Source organism: Anguilla anguilla, chromosome 17 (assembly GCF_013347855.1).
Source record: "Anguilla anguilla isolate fAngAng1 chromosome 17, fAngAng1.pri, whole genome shotgun sequence".
Lineage (NCBI taxonomy): Eukaryota > Metazoa > Chordata > Actinopteri > Anguilliformes > Anguillidae > Anguilla > Anguilla anguilla.
Genome location: NC_049217.1, coordinates 28,253,661 through 28,276,883, shown reverse-complemented (window position 1 = coordinate 28,276,883; position 23,223 = coordinate 28,253,661). Strand labels below are relative to the sequence as shown.

The window sequence follows — 23,223 nt, the reverse complement described above, 5'->3', positions numbered from 1 at the left end:
CGCCTTCAATTAAAACGAGCCGACAGCCATGCCAAGAACACAGCGTAAATGGGTGTGCATATTTATACATCAAATAAACCAAATCACATCGCTTAGCAAACGAAGCGGCGGCCGGCACTTCAACACGTTAATGGTCTTTACACGTAGATATGGATATAACGAGCTATTACTGTTTAGTTAAAAAAAAAAAAAAAACATTAAAAAAACTAGTGTATACCGATGTCATAATCATGGACAAAAGTTACTTTGCAATGTAGCCTACCGAAATGATTTGCGATTAAAAACAAAATCTAGAATATCATCATTGAAATTACATGTCACACAAAAATATATGGCGATGCATTGACCGTACGGTTATCATACACCAAATGAGATGTGTATAATGTATAAACATTCGCTATCCGGCAGTATCGGGTCTAAAGTACTACATTGCACATCCCGTAGACTAGCAGCACTGTGCTCCGCATGCAGCCTGCTCGGTTGAAGAAACCAAAATGATACTAAAACAGAGCACCCTGTCTGGGCTATCATCGTCTTTTTTAAACGTGAAATTGAAAATCAGACACCAAAAAAAAAAAAAACCTTGCATTGTGCCAAACATACGAGAATTGGTGAATTTATCACGGCCGGTAGCTCCTAAAAGCTCAAAAAGGTGGTAGTCACAGTCCCATTCAACGACGGACCCTGAAGTAGGCTACACGAGTAGTCCCCTCCTTACGATCACCGGGGTGGGATTCGGTGAACATCACACTTTTACGATTTATTTCCCCCCCCTGTCTATTAGCCCAGGTTTAATAACAGCAAACTGCCTGTCGAAAAAAGAGAATAGGGATAATGGCAAGCGAGCATATCGTCCTATTATCGTAAGCCATCCAAAGCCTAAAAATATCCACACACAAAAATACAGAGCGTTTACTTCAAAGCGAACCGACCGGACATCAAAGCAAACCAGAGGCGCGTCAGTGTAAAGATCACAAAAACAAAATTCTTGCAACTTACCATCGATCCATGAGTTTGCTCCTCAAAAACACTTCTCTCAGAAGATTTTGATGTTTAAAAAAGTAATCCACAGTCTCCAGTTACAGGCAGTTCCCTTACAGTCCTTTCGGTTAATGTATTCGTTGCAAAAAAGGTAAAAATCTAACGTGCCTTCTTCCCGAAAAAAATCCCTGTTTTCCCTTTTCTTTACAAACTGTATTTGAGGCAGTCAAAGCAAGCAGTAGACCTCCTCTAGGCTATTCCAACACTAACTGTGCGAAGGTTTAACTGCGGACATCAAAGTAAAGAACCGACGGCCTGGTCCCGAAAGGTAGATACAAAACAATTCTTCTTTTTTTCCTCTTTAAAGAGAACATGTGACATTTTATGCGTTGTAACACGTTTACACTTCATTCAATCGTCACCCCTGTGTGTATTGTGTCGATAGACCTTCAATATTTTTGCGACAGGCGATCGAAAACGGTTTTTTTACGATAATTTTTGGAAACACAAAGTTGCTACTAAGTTGCAAGGACCTTATCAAAGACTAGCAATCTTGAGCCAACTCCCCGAGGCTTTGTAACGTCAGAAGTAAGTGATCTGCCGCCCCAGCATTATCCCAGCAATCCTTCTGTTGCTACATAAACTTTAAAGACACAGGCCTCTTTCTTAAAGACCTGCGAAGTTCGTTATTTAACCCCTTCCTTTTCGGAACGCACGAGAAGGAACAATTCCTCGTAGGAGGAATTGAAGCTGTTCTCATGGAATCGTACCGAAACGCACGTGCTCATCTCGCGTTTTTTTCTCACAGTTTTCTGCGCGCTGTCGCTTCCCTCCCAGTCAAGAGATTTTCTCAAACAAAACAATAGGACAAAGAGGAGAGATACAATCACAGCAAAGCCATTTATACGGAGTAATACATGTCCGACTCATGTGAAACCCAGGCTTCATGCAGAATTAAATCTCTACATAGGCTAAAAGCAATATTTCAAACATCAGTTTTTCAAAGATTTTCTCTAGCCTCGATAAAGAGTGTTGCATTAATTAGTTGACAATTAGCTGCAGGCATACACACACTGTACTCTCTCAACCTAACATCTAAATTTATGCACTGAAGAGAGGAAAGAAAACGAAAGTCTTTCCCCTTTTTAAATATGAGGATTGCTTCATTGCCGGGATCTTAGAAGGAAGCCGCGCGGTGATCCTTCCGCGGATACTTCAAAGGCGGCATTGTTTCTTTGATGTCTAACATTAATTTTGCGGAACCAAGTGCAGGAGGAAATGAATTTGTTCCAAAAATATATTTTTTTAAACTGCCAAATTAAGCTGGAAAGTAAAAAATTTGGATCTATAGTTTATACAGTATGGTATCTAATGGTCCACTCACAGTTCTTTTTCACACAAAAAAAAATCATTTGTATGTTGTATAACTTAATTGAATAGGTCACTGTGAGGTAGTAAGTCCAAAACAACTGCACGTGTTAGTAAAAATTAGTATATACGGTTACCTGGTTTATCACAGATACACATGCATTCAGTGGCCACTTTATTAGGTACAACTGCTTGTTAATGCGAACAGCCTGCTCCTTCAAGCAGCGAATCACATGGCTGCAACTCAACATGTAAACCATGCGGACGTGGTGAAGAGGTTCAGTTGTTTGATCCAACATTAAAAACTGGCAAGACGCGTGACCTAAGTGACTTTGACTGCGGTATGATTGTTGGTTCCAGATATGGTGCTTCCACCAGCTCAGAAACAGCTGCCCTCCTGGGATTTTCACGCACTACTCTCTGTAGTCTAGAGAGAATGGTGTGATAAACAAAACAAAACAAAAAACATCATATGAGAGACATTTCAGTGGGCAAAAAGACCTTCTTAATGAGAGAGGTCAGAGGAGAATGAGCTGACTCGTTCCAAGCGAACAGAAAGGCCAACAAATGCTCAATTGACAGCTGTTTAACAACAACACTGGTGTGCAGAATGGCATCTCTGAACGCACAAAACATTGAGCCTTGAAGCGGATGGGCTACAGCAGCATAAGACCATGCTGGGTTCTACACACTGCAAAGAACAGGATGATGAGGGGGCGACGTAGCTCAGGAGGTAAGACCGATTGTCTGGCAGTTGCAGGGTTGCCGGTTCAAACCCCGCCCTGGGCGTGTCGAAGTGTCCTTGAGCAAGGCACCTAACCCCCAACTGCTCTGGCGAATGAGAGGCATCAATTGTAAAGCGCTTTGGATAAAAGCGCTGTATAAATGCAGTCCATTTGATGAGGCTACAGTGGGCACGTCGTCACCAAAGCTGGATGACTGAAGATTGGAAAAAAATGCTGCCTGTGACATGCAGATAGTAGGGTCAGCATTTGGCGTAAACAACATGAATCCATGGATCCATCCTGCCTTGTGTCGATGGTGCAGGCTGGTGGTGGTGGAGATGCAATGATGTGGGGGACATTTTCTTGGCACACATTAGACCACTTGATACCAACAGAGCATCATTTGAGTGCCACAGCACACCTAAGCGCTCTGGCTGACCAAATGCCTCCCTTGATGGCCACAGCCTACTCTTTTTCCAACAGACACTTGGTAAATGGACTGCATTTATATAGCGCTTTTATCCAAAGCGCTTTACAATTTGATGCCTCTCATTCACCCATTCACACACACACACACACACACACACACACACACACACACACTCACACACCAACGATGAAAGGCTGCCATGCAAGGTACCAATCAGCTCGTTGGGAGCAATTAGGGGTTAGGTGTCCTGCTCAGGGACACTTCGACACGCCCAGGGCGGGGGATCGAACCAGCAACCCTCCGACTGCCAGACAACCGCTCTCACCTCCTGAGCTATGTCGCCCCTGCACTTCCAGTAAGATAATGCACCATGTCACAAAGCTGGTTCCACGAACATGACAGTGACTCCAGTTTCCTCCAATGGCCTGCACAGTCCCCAGATCTCAAACCAACAGAGCGCATTTGTGGGCGAGGCGGAAAGGGAGGTTTGCCAAAATGAATGTGCGGCTGAAACAGCTGCAGGAACTGTGTGGTGCTATCAGCATAGGCCAAAATCCCAAAGTAATGTTTCCGGTGCCTTGCTGAATCCATGTCGTAAAGAAGTCAGGCTGTTCTGGAGGCAAAAGGGGGTTTGGTCCCTACCCGGTACTAGATAGGTGTACCCAATAAAGCGGCCACTGAGTGCAAGTACACACTAGCGTCTGTCATTTGGTTATTCTACATCATCACACAAGTGTTAATCACCTTCAGCCATGTCAGAATTCAATTCACAGTCCCTCCACCACAGCCAGATGCCAGATGGGCTGTCCAACTAAAACAGATTATTGTTATTATTTTTTGCTTAAAAAAATGACCTGCCCCATCTTAATGGAGCGGGACACACCTGGGAGTTGGACGTTCAGAGGAACGCGAGGGCCTTATTATGGGCTGTAATTACGCAGCCCTGAGGGATTTATAAAACAGGAACAGAAAAAGGGAAGGGCTGGTTTCACAGGTGAGTGTAGAAGCCGTGCTGCGGTTGCGTTAGCGTCGCTAGCTGGCGTCCAGCAGCAGGCCTTCTCCCAGACAGGCCTGACAGAAATGCATGCTGGGAAGGCATGCTGAAAACGCCTGCTAATACAGTAAACCGGGGGGGGGGGGGGGGGGGTGGAGGGGGGCATTTCATGAGTTAACTGGGTCACTGCGTAAAACCTGGAGCCCACCCAAATCTGGGACACGGACTTAAGTAAAAAGATCTGCCCCAGGTTTTACTCAGGGCAGTTATCTGGCTGACTCTGTGATCCTTCTTTCTGAAATACCCCCCTGGACAAACTGAACTGTGCATGCTGCAGAAGGAAACGAGACAAGTATAGTATTTATGAGTATACATGTACACACAGTAAAAAGTTTTGGTCTTAAATCAACTATAATAGAGCTTATATGACTCCAGTCGGCACCAAAAGTGCTCTTCATTTACACTGAACGCTGCTGTGTATATGAATTTGAGGCGGGTATATTTTTGGGGTATGCGTGCAGCATGTTTGTTTTGAGAAACTACACTTCTCAAACAGCCACAGTCAGATTCCTCTACGTTATCAGAGGTTACATTACTTTACATTCATTCGGCAGATACTTTCACCCAAAGCGACATGCAGTAAGAGCGCACTGAAGGTCACTGTAACAAACACAAACACAGTTCAGATAAAGTACAGTTCTATCATAAAGTAGCAGCTATGTAGCGCCATGTACATCAAGTCTAGTTCACACAGTAAAGCTATGGCTAAGTCCTAAGTCTATGTCAGTAAAGCTATGGCCAAGTCTTAAGACAGAAGAGAGGCAAGATGTTTAAGGCAGAAGTGAGTCCAGTATTGCAGGGGCTCACAAAACCATTTTATCATCCATTATTTTCTCATCTAACCCCGTCCTGTAGCTTCTACACTGTTAAGGCCTATTTATACTAGTGGACTTAGTGGGAGGTAGAGAACCAAAATTAGTACCTACCGGATCGCATCACGACTGCAACCTCTTGTTTTGCAGGGCGTAAAGGCAAGGCCCGTATGATCTTTTTCCAGTTTCCGACGTCAAAAGTACAGAGAAGGGACTTTGTTGCATCTTTTCATCGTGCCCACATCAATCCCACACTGCAAAATAAAGTCTGTACTTCCTTTTCATTACAAGTGCTTTAGTCTCTCTAATGAGACTTGAAATCTTACTTTTCTTCTCTCGAGGAGAAAATATCTACTTGTTTTAAGTCACCGTTTGCTACCATTTTATCCTGGTGTAACCATCAGAGGATTGTTTGTTGTCTATTTAACAATGCACAGAAACCATAGGGGTTCAGGCTTTATAAATTATTTTACAAATACTGACTGTAGCCCAAGCGTATATACCAGTGGTAACCAATCCTGTTCTTGAAGATCTACCGTCCTGTAGGTTTTCACTCCAACCCTAACAAAGCACACCTCACTCAACAGCTAGAGATCTACCATCCTGTAGGTTTTCACTCCAACCTTAACAAAGCACACCTCACTCAACAGCTAGAGATCTACTGTCCTGTAGGTTTTCACTCCAACCCTAACAAACTACACCTCATTCAATTCCTAGAGATCTCATTGTTTATCCAAAGCAACGATACTGTCACGTCTGGACTACTGCAACTCCCTCCTGGCTGGCCTCCCAGCATCAGCCACCAGACCCCTTCAGCTCATCCAGAATGCAGCAGCACGTCTGGTTTACAACCTCCCTCGTGACTCCCACGTCACTCCCCTCCTCATCTCCCTCCACTGGCTACCAGTACAAGCTCGCATCCGGTTTAAGACACTGGTGCTTGCTTTCCAAGCAGTCAAGGGGTCAGCTCCTGGTTATCTGCAGAAGATGATCAGACCCTACAAGCCGGCCAGATCGCTCCGATCGGCTACTACAGGGCGGCTGATTCCTCCCCCTACACGAGCAGCAACAAGGTCTCGACTCTTTGCAGTTCTGGCCCCACGATGGTGGAACGATCTTCCAGTGGAGGTCAGAACAGCAGAGTGTCTGAGCACCTTCAAACGGAAACTCAAGACGCACCTCTTCTCTGTATACCTCTCTCCTCTTCCCTAAACCCTCTCCCATAACTATTAAAAAAAAAAAAAAAAAAAAAAAAAAAAAAAAAAAATTTTTTTGGTTCAGACTATCTTGTTTCTCCTTACTGTATGCTACTATAGTAAAGGCTTTTTATCTACATTTTATTCAATGGACTTAAGTGGACTTGATCCTGAGTTTGGTTACACTGTTGTAAGTCGCTCTGGATAAGAGCGTCAGCTAAATGCCTATAATGTAATGTAATGTAATGTAACGTACAATAAGTGCATACCGACGGTCACTGGAACAACTACAAAAACGCAGGTCCGATAAGGTACAATGCTCAATTTGCAGCAGTTATTCACAGCCACGAACACACTGAGTCCAGTTCACACAGTGAACATTACTCTCTGACCTAACCTATGCTAAGTCAAACTAGGAGGCATGACAAGCTACAACATCAAGACGATGATACAGAGTACAATCAGCACTGGATGGAGGTACATGTAACGTGAAAGTGGAACACAGTGAAGTGGTGGTGGTCGTGTCCTCAGAGCACGGTCAGAGGGCTCTGACCGATGGGCGCTTTTTTGACATTTTTTTTTGGGCTGCTGCACAGCCAAACCTGCGCGTTTCCCTCTCTTCCTCCCGAGGAAGCTCGCCGATTGGCTCTCGCTCTCTCTCAATTAACTGTATTGTCTGCTGCGTCTTTTTCCAGCTCGCTGGGGTTAAACTCTTAGCACTTCGCTTTGAAGTGATTATCCCTTTATCTCCAGCCCAGGCCCCAAGTATTTCTGGAGAACAACAGAGAGAAAGTGAAACCAAGCGAGGAGGATCGGGGACTATTATCTGGGAAGTCCATGCAGAGAGAAGTGGGAATGGCCGTTTTTCACATGCACACGCACGCACACACACACACGCACACACACACACACACACGTGTGAACGCACACACATACATGCACACACACACACACACACACACACACACGCACGAACGCGCACACACACACACACACGCACACACGCACACACACACACGCACACATACACACACGCACGAACGTGCACACACACGCGCACACATACACACACACATGCACACACGCACACACACACACACGTGTGAACGCACACACATACACGCACACACGCACACACGCACACATACACACACACGCACGAACGCGCACACACACACACACACACACAGAGGGAGAGAGAGGGAAAGAGACAGAGAGACAGAGAAAACAGAGAATACAGAGAGATAGAGAGAGAGAGACTGGCAGTAATGGCTGCTTGTGTTTTCTATGCCACGAACAGGACCAGCACCACAGAATCTCTGCACTTTTTCAAAATGATATGCTATAAAATAAATCATACTTTATGATGGAGAGAAGGACCAGAGGTGAAGGGAGATGGATGGAGGGAGAGAGGGATGAAATTGGGGTTGGGAGGGATGTCAGGAGAGAAGGATCAACAAAAGAGCAAGACATGAAGGGAGAGATGAATGAGGAGGAGGGGAAGATGGAGAGAGAGGGGTCACAGAGGGAGCGGGAGACGGACCACAGAACGAGGGAGATAGAGAGTGGGAGAGACAGAATGAGAGAGGGGGAGAGAGAGAAAGATAGATAAAGAGAGAGAGAGGGACCACAGGGAGAGGGAGAGAACGAGAGAGAGGGACCACAGAAAAAGTGAGAGAGACAGAGTGAGAGAGAGAGAGAAAGAGAGAGAGGGGGGGAGAGAGAAGACTGCAGTTGTCAGCAGTCGGATGCCATGCAGGCAGCACGCTGAGACTCAGTTGAAGTGCGGCGTTGAGACAGGCTTTGAAGTTGGACATGGTGGCTAACACCCTTAAAGAACAGGCCGCGATTCATCCCTCTGTTACGGGTGGTTCTGGGGATCTGGTTAAAAGGACCAAATTTAAGGAAAGTCAGCTGTAATTTAAACTTTAAATGGTTTCTATGTAGGCATGGAAACATCTCTGCTACAGAAACTTACACGTTGTTATTAAAGTTGGGTGTATGATGCATTTGGGGGGGGGGGGGCGCAAAATATTTATTGGGCCCTTCTTTAATTTAATGGGCGATTATAGTTATATTGTGATATTGTGTAGACAGTGTGACATTTTTTCTAGCGTCATTTTGCCACAAAACCCATAATTTCTGCTGTGATTTCTTTCAACACAAGCATCAAACCCCTGCTCGTATTATTATTATAATTATTACTTCGGCATAATTGTCCAAAAGCCTGAAAGTGCTGCTGTGTTGGGCTTGGCTAGCTCATGGATGGACTGGATGGGCTACCTGGTTAAACCAGTTTGTTGTTGATCGTGGTATATTTTGTGGCCAGCAGAGGGCAGACTTTTCTTTGGACAAAAAAAAAAAAATCCATGTGCCAAAGTGTGGCGATGGGGATACTGTGCTGTAGGAGTCGCCTTTTTGAGTGAGACGCTAATCCTGGAGTCCTTGTCCAATTCCCCCGCTGGCTCGGCGCGATTGGTCCGTCTGAGCTTCAGCAGCTGATTGGCTGCACCATCCTTTGCGCTCTCTTCTCACCTCGATTCCTCAAATTTTCACTGCGATGCATCAAGTTCTTCGTCGTCCTTCTCGATTAAATTAATTAATTCATTAATACTTGGAAAATGCTATTGTCAAAGGTCCTGTGCCGTGTGAAAACGTTGATAAATGATTCATAAATGCTGTTTTACTGAAGGTGTTATTGATGCTTTGTTAAAAGCATTTTGAATGTACACTTAACGTAGTCATAATTACCAGTTAAGTCGTATTCCATTATGGCAAACAACGCATGATAAGGGTAAGCATGATGTAAGTAAAAATGTAATGACTAATTGAGGTGATTCTGGTATCACAATTGGTTATGGGGTACCTAAAGCCAGGTAACCTAATTCTATAGATTCTTGATTATAGATGCTCCATTTCTGATGGAGATTGCATTATAATGTACTATAAACCTACATTATAGGCTAGCCATTGGCTAATTAACTGGTTGATGTCACAATACCTCAGTGGTGTCGCGTCCTCCTATTGGTGTGAGAGCCACACGCCGGGGTTTCAAAGCTTCCGTTCCAGCTTGGAGCCGGCACACTCGGGGCCTACAGTATGTGTGACATCACTGGGCCCGTATAAAAAAAAAAACAACCGACACCAACGAAACAACACAGTCCAGCTCCCATCCCCCTGTCCTCCCGGCCAAAGCGAACGACTCCAGCACACCTGTGGGCACCGAGATCACAGGGTTTCCGCGGCGACCCCGGGCCGTTCCAGGCCGACGGGATATTTATTTATTTCATTAATATTTATTTCCCGTGGAATGTGTCTGTTCTCTGTTAGTCTGGCTTCTCTCGGGGAAGTTTGGCTTTGCTGTCTGATTCATTCTGCTTCTCTTCTGGTTTCTTTTTTTTTTTTTTTTTTTTGTTTTGCAACTGCACCGAGCCCCCGAACTTCAAAACATTTCCGAGACAAAAGAGAATAACAGCAAGAAAAAGAACAAGTCCACAGTGTGCTTGTCTTGAAAGAAAGGAGTTATGATGAACAAGTCCAAATCCAAAAATATTATTTAAAACATTCTGTTTGGCAGGCAAAGGAACACCATAAAACATGAAACGCACTGACAAAGTTGAAATCTGGGATCCAACTATGTGATTCAAAATTTTAAAAAGCTCATGGCATTTTTACAGGAACTTGATAGAATTTTCTTCGTCCAACGTCTCCCCGTATGCCAATTTGTTAAGTTACTGTGCTAATCTATTTGGACAAGCCGGTAATATTTTGTGGACGAATCAGGGACAGTTTGCTTCACAACCGAGTCACTGTATATCACGCGCTTATAGGACGACCGGCCTTAAAATCCCTACTGCGCAGTATCTGGCTCCAATTTGTACAACATGGCGGCGCCCACAAACTACACTTCCCAGGCTTCAAAACCCTTTTCACCAAGCCCATGGAGAGTCAATGGGTGACGTCACAGTGACTTTGTCCATATTTCTCTACAGTCTATGGTTTGGCCTCAATGGGAGAGTGGCTGGACTGAAACTGCTTCTGAGGAAAGGCCGACGTTAAGTAACACAGGGTCACACGTGAAGTTTACCAGAAGCCACATAACAGACCCCGGGATCATTTGCTGTGTAAATGGACTGCATTTATATAGCGCTTTTATCCAAAGCGCTTTACAATTGATGCCTCTCATTCGCCAGAGCAGTTAGGGGTTAGGGGTTAGGGGTTAGGTGTCTTGCTCAAGGACACTTCGACATGCCCAGGGCGGGGTGTAAAATGGTGTGTATGGTAAGTCGCTCTGGATAAGAGCACCTGCTAAATGCCTGTGATGATGATGATGAGGATGATGATGATGATGATAAAAAAGAAGATTTCGTAGTTTGGTGAGACTCGGGTTGGGCGTCTTTGGTCTCAAGGCAACGCGCTATGCTCGGTACAAACCAAAAAAAATGCTCATCAGCCATGTAACCCCATCCCTATCACCAAGCGTACTGGTGGCATACTCTGGTGGGTTTGCTTTCAGCAGGAGGGACTGGGAAGCTTGTTGCCATCATGGGTGAGATGGGCCGAGCCAAATACTGGTAAATCCTCGAGGAGAACCAGCCTGCAAGAGATCTGCATTCAGGACAAAGGCTCGTGTTCCAACAGGACAATGGCCCAAATGCGCAAAAACCGCAAAACAGCGGCTTAACAACAGCATTCTGGGACAGTCCCAGCCAAAGCCCAGACTTAAATCCCATTTAAAAAATCTGTTGGGTGCTGTCCACTGATGCTTTCTGTATAACTTGGCAGAGTGTGAGCAAATTTGCATGGAGGAATCGGGCGGGGGGGGGGGGGGGGGGGGTGGATATTTCCAAAATGTAATTGAACAGACAGCTCCGACAGTCATACCCAGGATGACTCAGAACTGCAATCGCTGCCAAAAGGCCTATCCACAAAGCACTGACTCTGTTTTGCATCATACGCTTCTATAATGCAAAACCTATACAAACATGTTTCACATTAGAAACGTGTTGAATTTATTACGATGGCGAAGGTGGAAAAAAAAAAAAAAGTATTTCAATGCATTAAAATTTTTATGGTGTAACGGGACACAGAAAAGTGGGGGGGGGGGGGGGGGGGGTTGGGGGGAAAACTTTCTGAAGCGCTGTATAGGGTACCACAGTGAAGACAGGAAGTTTTTATTTTTTTTGGAAAACTATCAGTAAACGCATTCCTCAGAGGTCACCCATAGTTAGCACTGATTTATCTGATTGTCTTAACACCCCACCAAAAAACACACTGAGTACTCACCCAATGATTTACGCACGTCTGATAGACGCTACATGACTTCCCATTTTAAGATCTCACGCACTATGGTGTGCTACACGGCTACTGCACTGCAGCCCGCTGTTGGTGTTGGATAATGGTGTCCTCATCCAGATTTTCATGGGGCCATGAGATGGGGCGACATAGCTCAGGAGGTAAGACCGATTGTCTGGCAGGCGGAGGGTTGCCGGTTCAAACCCCGCCCTGGGCATGTCGAAGTGTCCTTGAGCAAGACACCTAACCCCTAACTGCTCTGGCGAATGAGAGGCATCAATTGTAAAGCGCTTTGGATAAAAGCGCTATATAAATGCAGTCCATTTACCATTTACCATGGCTTGGGAGGGTTTGGGAACTGCTTAAAGCAAAAAGCCTGAAGGCAAGAACCCCCCTGGCAATGCCCCCAACCCCCCCCCCCCCCCTCAAGTCCTGAACATGCTTCCCGCAGACCCTGACAGACTGACGGCATTAACCGACCCCGTCACCACACAACACCCACCCTAACGGGGGTCTCCCTCAACCAGAACGACTCCATAAAACAAATTAAATCCACGGCTCCTTGGGAAAAAAAAAAAACTCTGGCACACGTTCACCACCGCGCCCCCACAGGACAGGACAGGACCTCCAAGAACAACAACAGTTTGAGTCGCTCTTTGTGCTGAGGCTTTGCTTTTGTTTTTCAGATGTTGGTTTTTAAACGTGTTCCATGGTCACCTATTTCTTCGGGCGCGGCAGATAGATCTTATCGGCCTCATTTTTTACCGCCCGACGGGAAGGGCAACGTTCGCCCCGGCGAAGAAGCCAATCGGAGGGGCCATTCCGGGTCATCCCGTCGGCTCGAAGCGTACGACCCGCGGAAACTCCGGTTCACTTCAGTGCGCTTGTTCTTTTGTAAAAGAGCACATTCTTGCACAATCGGAAAGTTTTTTTTTTTTTTTTAACTTTTTAAAAAACTACCTGTTCAGCAGAAGATTCACATGATTTACATGAACTCAAAAGCCAAACTCTGTTCTGTCATGAACTCTGTACACTTTGGGGCGACATAGCTCAGGAGGTAAGACCGATTGTCTGGCAGTCGGAGGGTTGCCGGTTCAAACCCCGCCCTGGGCGTATCGAAGTGTCCTTGAGCAAGACACCTAACCCCTAACTGCTCTGGCGAATGAGAGGCATCAATTGTAAAGCGCTTTGGATAAAAGCGCTATATAAATGCAGTCCATTTACCATTTACCACTTTTAGACGGGTGACCGTGAGAGAATTTAGCTTCAATCCACCGCCGTTGCTCCTCCTAATATTGTCGTTATTATTGTTAGCATTAGGGTAGCACGGCAGTTAGGAAACTGGACTTATAGCTCTAAAATGTAGGTTCGATCGACAGGTGCAGCACTGCCCTTGTACCTTTGCTCCAGGGTTGCTTCAATAAATGTCCAAACGTACAAATTAACCGAATGCAACCTGTGTACATAACCTGCTAAAATGTAAATTTAATGCAAAGGTGTTCTGAGGGAATACACAGAATGGAAACTTCAGAGGCCAATTATCTTTCCAAATGCTTTATACATATATAAAATCCGTCAGGTTGAGTTCTGTCAGCAGAACAAGGGGGCATAAATGGAAATTAGCAGAAGATAAATTCTGCACAGACGACTCTCTTTCTCTCTCTCACACACACACACACACACACACACACACAGAGTAGTCACTGTGTGGAATAGCTTTCCAGGTCATGCAGTAGAGGCAGAAACTCTGGGGGTTTTTTTTCAAGACCAGGCTTGATACGAAGCTGGATTCCATCTAGTTTGAAGGCAAACGGTGAGCACGAGGTACCCTTTAGTGGTATGAAAATGGGGAACGTTTTTTGGGCTGAATAGCCTGTTCTCGTCATCATGTTGTTTTTTTTAATAAAAACCTTAAGGCATCTGAGGATGTGTATAGGTGATCTCATGATTCTGGGGGTAAGGGTCCCCCCTATACTGCGTGAGGCTTTATATATATATTTTTCCCTCAGTTTAAATTAGCTGAAATTTAATTTTTTTTGCTCTGCGCCACTCAAAGGGGAATAGAATGGCTTTGGGCTGATTTACAGCCCTTACCTGAGTCTGTCCTGTCCAATCACCAGCCGGCACAGTGGCCCACTGTCCTGTCCAATCACCAGCCGGCAGTGTCCCACTGTCCTGTCCAATCACCAGCCGGCACAGTGTCCCACTGAGTTCTGTCCAATCACCAGTCAGCACAGTGTCCCACTGTCCTGTCCAATCACCAGCCAGCACAGTGTCCCACTGTCCTGTCCAATCACCAGCCGGCACAGTGGCCCACTGTCCTGTCCAATCACCAGCCGGCACAGTGGCCCACTGTCCTGTCCAATCACCATCCGGCACAGTGGCCCACTGAGTTCTGTCCAATCACCAGCCGGCACAGTGTCCCACTGAGTTCTGTCCAATCACCAGCCGGCACAGTGGCCCACTGAGTTCTGTCCAATCACCAGCCGGCACAGTGGCCCACTGAGTTCTACCCAATCACCAACCGGCACAGTGGCCCACTGAGTTCTGTCCAATCACCAGCCGGCAGTGTCCCACTGTCCTGTCCAGCCAATTTATGGACGCCAACCAATGACTTAAATCCTGGGATTTCCACAGGGGGAACTGTAGGGGGTCCCTGGCCAGACTTGATTTGCAATGACCATATATAGATTTGGGAAAATATTTCACAATATAAAAAAATATAACTTATGATGGGGATGTCTTTGATTCAGGGTGAGGGGGGGGGGGGGTCCCTGGATCCTAAAAATGTGAAAACCCTTGACTTGAATTCATCACATGGAGAGCTACAACACTCTGATACACAACATGCTGTGACTCACCCGGACCAAAAACTCCATTCATCTCAAAGGTTAAGTAACTCAGAGCAAATGCTGTCTGTGGATATCTCCAAGAGCAAATTATGTCAAGGAATTAGCCCTTAATTCCATTACATAATTTACAAAACACAAATTACAAATGTAAAAAAAAAATACACTTACAAACAAGCAAATGATGTGAATGTCAACATCACAGTTACACAAGTTTTCAGTTAAAACAGATAACAGACTTTTTTTTCGCTTGAAAACTGATTTGCATATCTAGCTGTTGAGTGAGGTGTGCTTTGTTAGGGCTGGAGTGAAAACCTACAGGACGGTAGATCTCTAGCTGTTGAATGAGGTGTGCTTTGTTAGCGGTTGGAGTGAAAACCTACAGGACAGTAGATCTCCAGGAACAGGGTTGGTTACCACTGCAATAAAGCAATTCAGTATTGAAACTATGTGAGGATGACTTACTCCTATGATTTAGTGGGGAAATGCCTGCGAAAGAATTCTGTTTCGTTTCATGGTCTTTTCCCCCAAAGCATTGTGCCAACTGTGTCTGCCATTACATTAGTCAGAGAGCCTTTTTAAAACCACTTCCTTTCACAAGGGTGATGTTATCCTTTTGAAAATGTTACACAACTTCCCATAAACCAAAGCAATTCAGATATAAAACATCAAAATATTTTAATTAAAAAAATTGTGCATTTGATATTTCCTGTACACTGAGTATCTGAAAACTTGATTCACATTTCTGTTCACAGGTGAAAACTTGTATGGTAAGTGCGTAAATTCACAACATATTCTGCCAAAGCAATTTAAAAAACAAACTGAAATAAATACCATATGTGAAGAAGACTGCAAACACGCATGTATTAAAAACATAAGTAGCGATGTCATCGACAAAAACATGGCACGAAAAGGAGTTCGGGGGGGGGGGGGGGGGGGGGGTGGGGGGTGGGATTCGCTCTCCATGTTGTGATGTGGTAGGGGGAGGTGACAGGCTCTGAGATTCTCACATCTGTCTGTGATTGGTCTTCCTTCACGTCCCGGATAATCGATGTGTCGAAGCTGGCCACTCCCACTGGTTACCTGAGACGGGGGTGGGGGGTGAGGGGGGGGGGGGGGCAGACCAGAGGACATCTGCGTTAGATTCTGCGCTGGCGCCTCGAGGGTCTCGAGCACAGGATTGGCTGCCAGCTCATTGTCTTCACACGTCACTTCCTGTACCGGCTTCCGTGTGACGTCTTATAATGACGACCCATTTGCATAATCCACCTGATTGACCTATGGTTGTTTTGGGCCTGGGGTAAGTTGCACCTGGCACTGACCCTTTCAAGTCTAGGCTTTTTTGGAATGTTTTTTTTTTTCTTCTTCAAAATTCCAAGTCCGTGTTCTCGAACATCGGAATTAGAATGTTCAGTTGAGAACGTTCTGATCACTTTAAAGAGTTAAGGATGCTGGGTGTGGAGGGGTGTGTTTGAGAAGTCATGCAGGTGCAGGCTGTGATTATGGGGTTGATCATGATGGTGAACAGGCTGACTGTATGCACAGTGTCAGGCTCATTGGACAAACATTAAAATGAGATGAGAAAGCCTGAAGACTTTGTGTTCTGGTGGTCAGACTGATTGAAACCATGAGCTGCGTTTCTGTGTGTCCCCCACACTGTAGGCTCTGGGGGGCTGCTGGGTGTATAGGACGGTCTCACACACACACACACACGTGCACGCACGCACACACACGCACACACAAGCCCACACATGCACACACAGACACACAAGCACACACGCATGCTTGTGGGTGTGTGGGTGTGTGAGTGTGTGCGCATGCTTGTGTGTGAGTGTGTGTGGGTGTGTGTGTACGTGTGGATACACATATGTGTATGCACACACATATCAAGTCAGAGTTCCTGTGGGCCAATATCTGAGTAATGAACTTTGACTGAAATAATTCAAACTGAAGACCAGGGGGGAAGCGAACAGCCTGCAGAAGGCAGCGGATCGCGATCAAAAGGGCCGCATCACACCTGGCGGAGCTCCAGGCGTTTGTGGAGAGAGCGGGAAAAGCGCAGGTGAGGCTCAGCGCATGACTGATCACCTGTAGCCTAGGCCACCTGCCTGACACAGCCAATCAGGAAACGGTGACTGCCGGTGGACCAATCAGCTGACAGATCAGGTTTTGTAGAACACACAGTGGCATATACAAGTCTGCTGGAATACACAGTACAGCCTAACAGTGTGGTACATACCTGGATGTTCCTCTGGACTCATGTATTCTAAATGGTTTTGCCACACACAATGTCTCCAATAATATTTAAATAGTACACCTAAAATGTATTATGTATTATGCGTGTGAGTGTGTGTTGTGTTTTGTGTATATGTGCATGCTTGCATGTGTGCATGGGTGTACACACAGAGTGTGTATGTGTGTGTCTGGATGTGTGTTTCATGCACACGCAAGTTTGCATGCTTGCATGTCCACGTGTGTGTGTGTGTGTGTGTGCGCATGCGTGTGTCTGTGTGTGATTGTGTATGTGTGTGTGCGTATGCGTGCATGTGGATGTAGTCCCCACTCCTTCCTTGGCATCGGATCCAGAGCTCTCTTCTCTAGGGTTCGGCATCTTTCTAACCCCCAAATCAGCATACCCACAATGCCCTGCTCTGCTCCTCTTCCCCCCTCTCTGTCCTGTCCTGACTGAAACTGACATCTGGTCCCTGACCCACACACCCCGAAGCCGCCCCCCCCCCCCCCCCCCGCTGAGGGGTCACAGCTTCTGGGCACGCTCAGTGTGTCGGCTGGCTCCCTGACCCACACACCCAAACCTTACCCCCCCACCCCGCTGAGGGGTCACAGCTTCTGGGCACGCTCAGTGCATCGGGTGGCTCCCTGACCCACACACCCAAACCTTACCCCCCCCTCAGCTTCTGGGCACGCTCAGTGCATCGGGTGGCTCCCTGACCCACACACCCAAACCTCCGCCCCCCCCCCACCCCGCTGAGGGGTCACAGCTTCTGGGCACGCTCAGTGCCGTCGGCTGGCTCCCTGACCCACACACCCAAACCTTACCCCCCCTACCCCGCTGAGGGGTCACAGCTTCTGGGCACGCTCCATGCCGTCGGCTGGCTCCCTGACCCACACACCCAATCCTTACCCCCCCCTCAGCTTCTGGGCACGCTCAGTGTGTCTGGGTCAGCTCCTACCTCCTGTTTCGGTAGACGTCCAGGTCCTCCTGCAGTACAGCCGCTCTCTTCTGCAGGAAGTTCACCTGCGTGCAGGAAACAGACTAGACTCAGCGGCAGTGGGGTTCATACACTGACTCTGGATCAGTGGGCTTTACACACTGACTCTGGATCAGTGGGGGTTTATACACTGACTCTGGATCAGTGGGGTTCATACACTGACTCTGGATCAGTGGGGTTCATACACTGACTCTGGATCAGTGGGGTTTACACACTGACTCTGGATCAGTAGGGTTTACACACTGACTCTGGATCAGTGGGGTTTACACACTGACTCTGGATCAGTAGGGTTTACACACTGACTCTGGATCAGTGGGGTTCATACACTGACTCTGGATCAGTGGGGTTTACACACTGACTCTGGATCAGTGGGGTTTACACACTGACTCTGGATCAGTGGGGTTTACACACTGACTCTGGATCAGTGGGGTTTATACACTGACTCTGGATCAGTGGGGTTTACACACTGACTCTGGATCAGTGGGGTTTATACACTGACTCTGGATCAGTGGGGTTTACACACTGACTCTGGATAAGTGGGGTTTACACACTGTCTCTGGATCAGTGGGGTTTACACACTGACTCTGGATAAGTGGGGTTTACACACTGTCTCTGGATCAGTGGGGGTTTACACACTGACTCTGGATCAGTGGGGTTCATACACTGACTCTGGATCAGTGGGGTTCATACACTGACTCTGGATCAGTGGGGTTTACACACTGACTCTGGATCAGTAGGGTTTACACACTGACTCTGGATCAGTGAGGTTCATACACTGACTCTGGATCAGTGGGGTCTACACACTGACTCTGGATCAGTGGGGTTCATACACTGACTCTGGATCAGTGGGGTCTACACACTGACTCTGGATCAGTGGGGTTCATACACTGACTCTGGATCAGTGGGGTTTACACACTGACTCTGGATCAGTGGGGTTTACACACTGACTCTGGATAAGTGGGGTTTACACACTGACTCTGGATCAGTGGGGTTTACACACTGACTCTGGATCAGTGGGGTTTACACACTGACTCTGGATCAGTGGGGTTTATACACTGACTCTGGATCAGTGGGGTTTATACACTGACTCTGGATCAGTGGGGGTTTATACACTGACTCTGGATCAGTGGGGTTTACACACTGACTCTGGATCAGTGGGGTTTATACACTGACTCTGGATCAGTGGGGTTTACACACTGACTCTGGATCAGTAGGGTTTACACACTGACTCTGGATCAGTAGGGTTTACACACTGACTCTGGATCCGTGGGGTTTATACACTGACTCTGGATCAGTGGGGTTTACACACTGACCCTGGATCAGTGGACTCACCTGTGATTTGAGGGAAGCGATGGTGTCCTCCAGCTCCTGCCTCAGTGCCACTGGCATCAGGCCTTTGATCTTCACCTCACATTCCTGGCGGATCTGAGTTACCTGGATACACATTTAAACGCTCTTATTCATGACCACATACCAAAGGAACATCAAAGGACATAAACAGTAGAGACACACGGTACAGAATAATGACATGAGAACTTGCAGGTTCATTAGGGACACACACACACACGTGTACACGCACACACACACACTCAAACACACACATGTACATGTACACGCGCGCATGCACACGCACGCACACACACACACACGTGGGCATGCACGTGTAAACACACACACACATGCAAGCACACATAGATCAGCTGTTGCAACGGTCTCCTCACATCAACAAGAGAGCTTGGTTACAGAGACATTTTACACAATCTCCGATTGGCCTTTTGATCACATGCGTGTTCTAAATAGCTGTGTCTCACAGGGTGTGCTGTAGCTGAACTGTGTGACCTCTTCTGATGTGACTCAGTGCCTGTTTTACACACCGCAGGCAGCACAGTTTGACGGACTGAACCATAACGCGTGAACTTTGCCTTCAGTTTATAGATTGTTTCTACCAGTTCAGTGCGCTGGGACACTGTGGTGTGAAAGGCGCTATATGAAAATAAAACTCAGTGAGTGAGTGATTGACAGACACCTGGTCCCTGGCCCAGGCACGCTGGAGGATCAGATTAGGCCATCTCTAGACTGTGATCCGCAAGAAGTGCCGCCATTTTGAGTGCTAATTCATGAAAAGACATTATAAGGAGCCAACAGAAAAAACAAAGAAGAAGAAGAAGAAGAAAAAAAAGCAAAACTTATAATTTTGGTTCAACCTCAACATGAATCCCAAGGTGCTCTGGACAAGTTTTGGGGAGTTAGAGTGACAGGCCTTTATTATAATGCCATGGATGGGGAATTTAAACACAGTGCAGGACCCCTGACTCTGCTCTGAGTGGAGAAACCTTCACATTCCGTGGTGTGGATCAGGAGCCAGTCTTCCTGGGCCGGAGTAACAGGAAGCCCTCTGTGAAACCGTCCATGTGAGAAACAGCCTCACACCGAGGCCGGGGAGAACACAGTCCAGTCCTCCACCTCTTCTCCTATCTGACGCAGCGCCCCGTTTGGAAACACGAGAGAACATCAGGACACTTTGTCTTTCGCTCTTACGATTAAAAATGTTCGTCTATAAATATCTTTCGGGTGACTTTCCCCATGTATCGCTTCTTGCTGAGTTGGCAGGACAGAGGCTTTTTTTTGGGGGGGGGGGGGGGGGGGGGGGAGTGCGGTTTGACAGATACCAGCAGGCAGCAGCAGGGAGGGTTCGGCGCTCTGAAGACGCGAACGCGGCCTGACGTCTGGTACGCGCAGGGGGGGAGGGAACGGCGCGAATCGCTCCAAATTCTGTCACACAGCGGCAGAGCCTCGTCGGCCAGATCCGAAACGCCGCGGCTCGCCTTCTCCGCGATTCCGCCCCCGTCATCGCGTGCGTGGAGAACGCTCCCCAGGTACGGAACGGCTTCGCTCCCCCCCGCCCCCCCCCCCCCCCCCCCCCCCCCCCCCCCCCCCCCCCCCCCCCCCCCCCCCCCCCCACGCCCACAACGCTACACAGCGAAGGGAGGGAAACACGGGAGGTGTGGAGTTATGGAGAACGCGAGCGTTTCACGAGAACACCTACAGCGGTTCCTCTCACAGGAAGACCGGGGGGTGTGAACAGATCCTTTGTAAAAATAAAGGAATAAGGGAGGTGTGTGTGTGTGAGAGAGAGAGAGGGAGGGAGAAAGAAGAGAAGAAACAGAGAGACAAAGGCCCCTTTCTCTCACCTTTTGCTATTGTATGTAAAAGCTGAAATGTGTATTACATCTGTATTGGTTAAGGGGACAGTGTTTCTGAAGCCAGAAGGACCACCGAGCTCAGCACTGACCCCTGCTGGTTAGACAAAATGGCGGCCGGAGAGACCAACGGGAAAGAGGCCTCATTCCAATCGCTTGTTTTATCTGCCCTTGCCTCCTCGGTCCACACCCGACCTGGAAAGCGATCAAAGTCCACCATCTTTAAGGACATTCCAACCAGTTAAATGCTCCTTGGAGGAGCTAGGAGGCTCCCGAAAGATGCTTGAGCAAGGACACGAGTGCATCCTTTGCGGAAGTGTTTTTTTTTTCCAGACGCGTGACGTATAAACGATCAACCCGTGGATCCCCCTCTGCCTATCTGCCATGTCTGTAATTGACGTGGCTTCAAACTGACACTTGAAAGAACAAGGACGTTCCATTTGCCTAATACACGTTTCCTCGCGTCCTTTCCTCCCTTCCTTTCCTCGCGTCCTCCGATGGGCGGAGCTACGGAGCGAGGAAAGGATGCGAGGAGGTAAAAATAAGCGCTCGGAAAGAGCCCCGGAGAGTCGCGGTGATCTGACTGGGATCCCAGCGGAGAGGAATTCAAATTTTTAGCGGTTTGTCACACCGCCGATCCGGAGATAAGTGACAATCAGGATCAGAACCAGCATCCGCAGTGCAGTGAGTCTGCAGTGCTCACCAGGCGGCATTTATGAAATATTCTAAGAATTCTCATAAAATATAACGAGGGGAGCAGGGGATAATACTGAGAGGGTAACAGCTCAAAACCCATCGTAAGGCACAGGTTGCAGGTTACAGGTTACAGGTTTGTTTTTTCTCAGCATCTTCTGATCTTTCACATTTTCCTTTCATTAAACACCAAATCAAAAGCCCTGTGTAGAAAACCAGGACCGTTGTGCTCATGAAACGGCCGGGATAGGGAGAGAGGCCTAATAAGCACAGGAACACAGGACCCAGGCGTTACCGTACGCACGCTTAGCCAAAGGCTTTCAAAGCATCTCTGGCTCTGTACACACAAAGCAATTCATGGGAGCACAAACTTATTAATCATTTCTGTCTTAACTGGAAAACAAAACGCTGCTATATTATTATAAGAACAATAAAAACCCAGCCTTTGGAAAGTACTCTTTTTTTTCCCCCAACATCAATTCATCAAACGGTTCAGTTTGAAGAAAGAAGTCAACTTTTCCCCCCTCCAGTGAGGCGGCAGGTCTTATTATTTTCCTGCTTGTTAAAGCTGAAGCCTTTTTGCACGTCGCCGGTCAGAAATATTACAGCTGAGAGGCTCTGACCCTGCGGGAACAGAGCGTCACGGACCGCCTGCGGGAACAGAGTGTCACGGACCGTCCGTTTGAAGTCCGAGGCAGGAACAGGGCTTTACGTATTCGCATGCGGGGGGATTCCGGAATTCTCCCCGCGGTCACCTGAACTTCCACCCTGACGTCCTCAACCTCAAACAGCATAACATGACGTATAGGCTCGTCAAAAAATATTATTTATTTTGAATCATTTTGTTAGTGACGCCTGGACTTTCCACCTCTGGTGTCTTGTCCTCCGTGACCCATAGTTGTAGTCCTAATGAACACACCAATCCTCAGTTAAGAACTGGACGTGTTCAGATCTCTCTCTCTCCCTCTCTCTCTCTCTCTCCCCCCCTCTCTCTCTCTCTCTCTCTCTGTCTCTCTCTCTCTCTCTCTGTCTCTGTCTTCCTCTCCCTCCCCCCTCCCTCGTCCATTTTCTGTTAAAAAAACAAGGGGACCATGGGATATTCTGACCGTACCTGGCCTCAAAACTCAGTCCCTCCGCCTGCACACACACTGGGGTCCCTGAGAGTGACACTTCTTATGGATAACACGGTTCCTACACAGATACTGAACTTCTCTTCCTTCCATCTGAGCACACACTGGTCTCCTCTCGAATCTCAGCCGAGCTACTGACACGCTAAGTCTCCAGTCCTCTCCAGCACCGGACATCAAAAGCTCCTAAAAGCAGCACTGTTCCATCAAGCTAATCAACACTGCATACGCCCTTATCGTTCCTTTTTGTGTGGGAACTGACT

At 47.3% G+C, this 23,223-nt stretch overlaps 2 protein-coding genes across 4 annotated transcripts in view; both read right to left on the bottom strand.

The window, feature by feature from the left end:
• axin2 (axin 2 (conductin, axil)) overlaps positions 1-15,795 on the bottom strand; it is a 36,803-nt gene extending 21,008 nt beyond the window's left edge. Inside the window, exon 1 of one of the 2 annotated variants that reach the window (XM_035398695.1) lies at positions 15,721-15,795. The gene's annotated coding sequence lies outside the window, so the exon portion shown is untranslated. Of the gene's footprint in view, positions 1-999; positions 3,024-15,720 lie in introns of those variants that run through there. The other variant, XM_035398694.1, reaches the window with a different exon arrangement.
• The window catches only part of cep112 (centrosomal protein 112), a 71,121-nt gene continuing 63,563 nt past the window's right edge, over positions 15,666-23,223 (bottom strand). For both annotated transcript variants that reach the window (XM_035398692.1, XM_035398693.1), the window contains 3 exons: positions 19,273-19,374; positions 17,902-17,966; positions 15,666-15,793 (listed from right to left, as the gene is read on the bottom strand). In XM_035398692.1, coding sequence (XP_035254583.1) covers positions 15,790-15,793; positions 17,902-17,966; positions 19,273-19,374 — 171 coding nt within the window. In that variant the 3' untranslated portion in view covers positions 15,666-15,789. The remainder of the gene's footprint in view (positions 15,794-17,901; positions 17,967-19,272; positions 19,375-23,223) is intronic.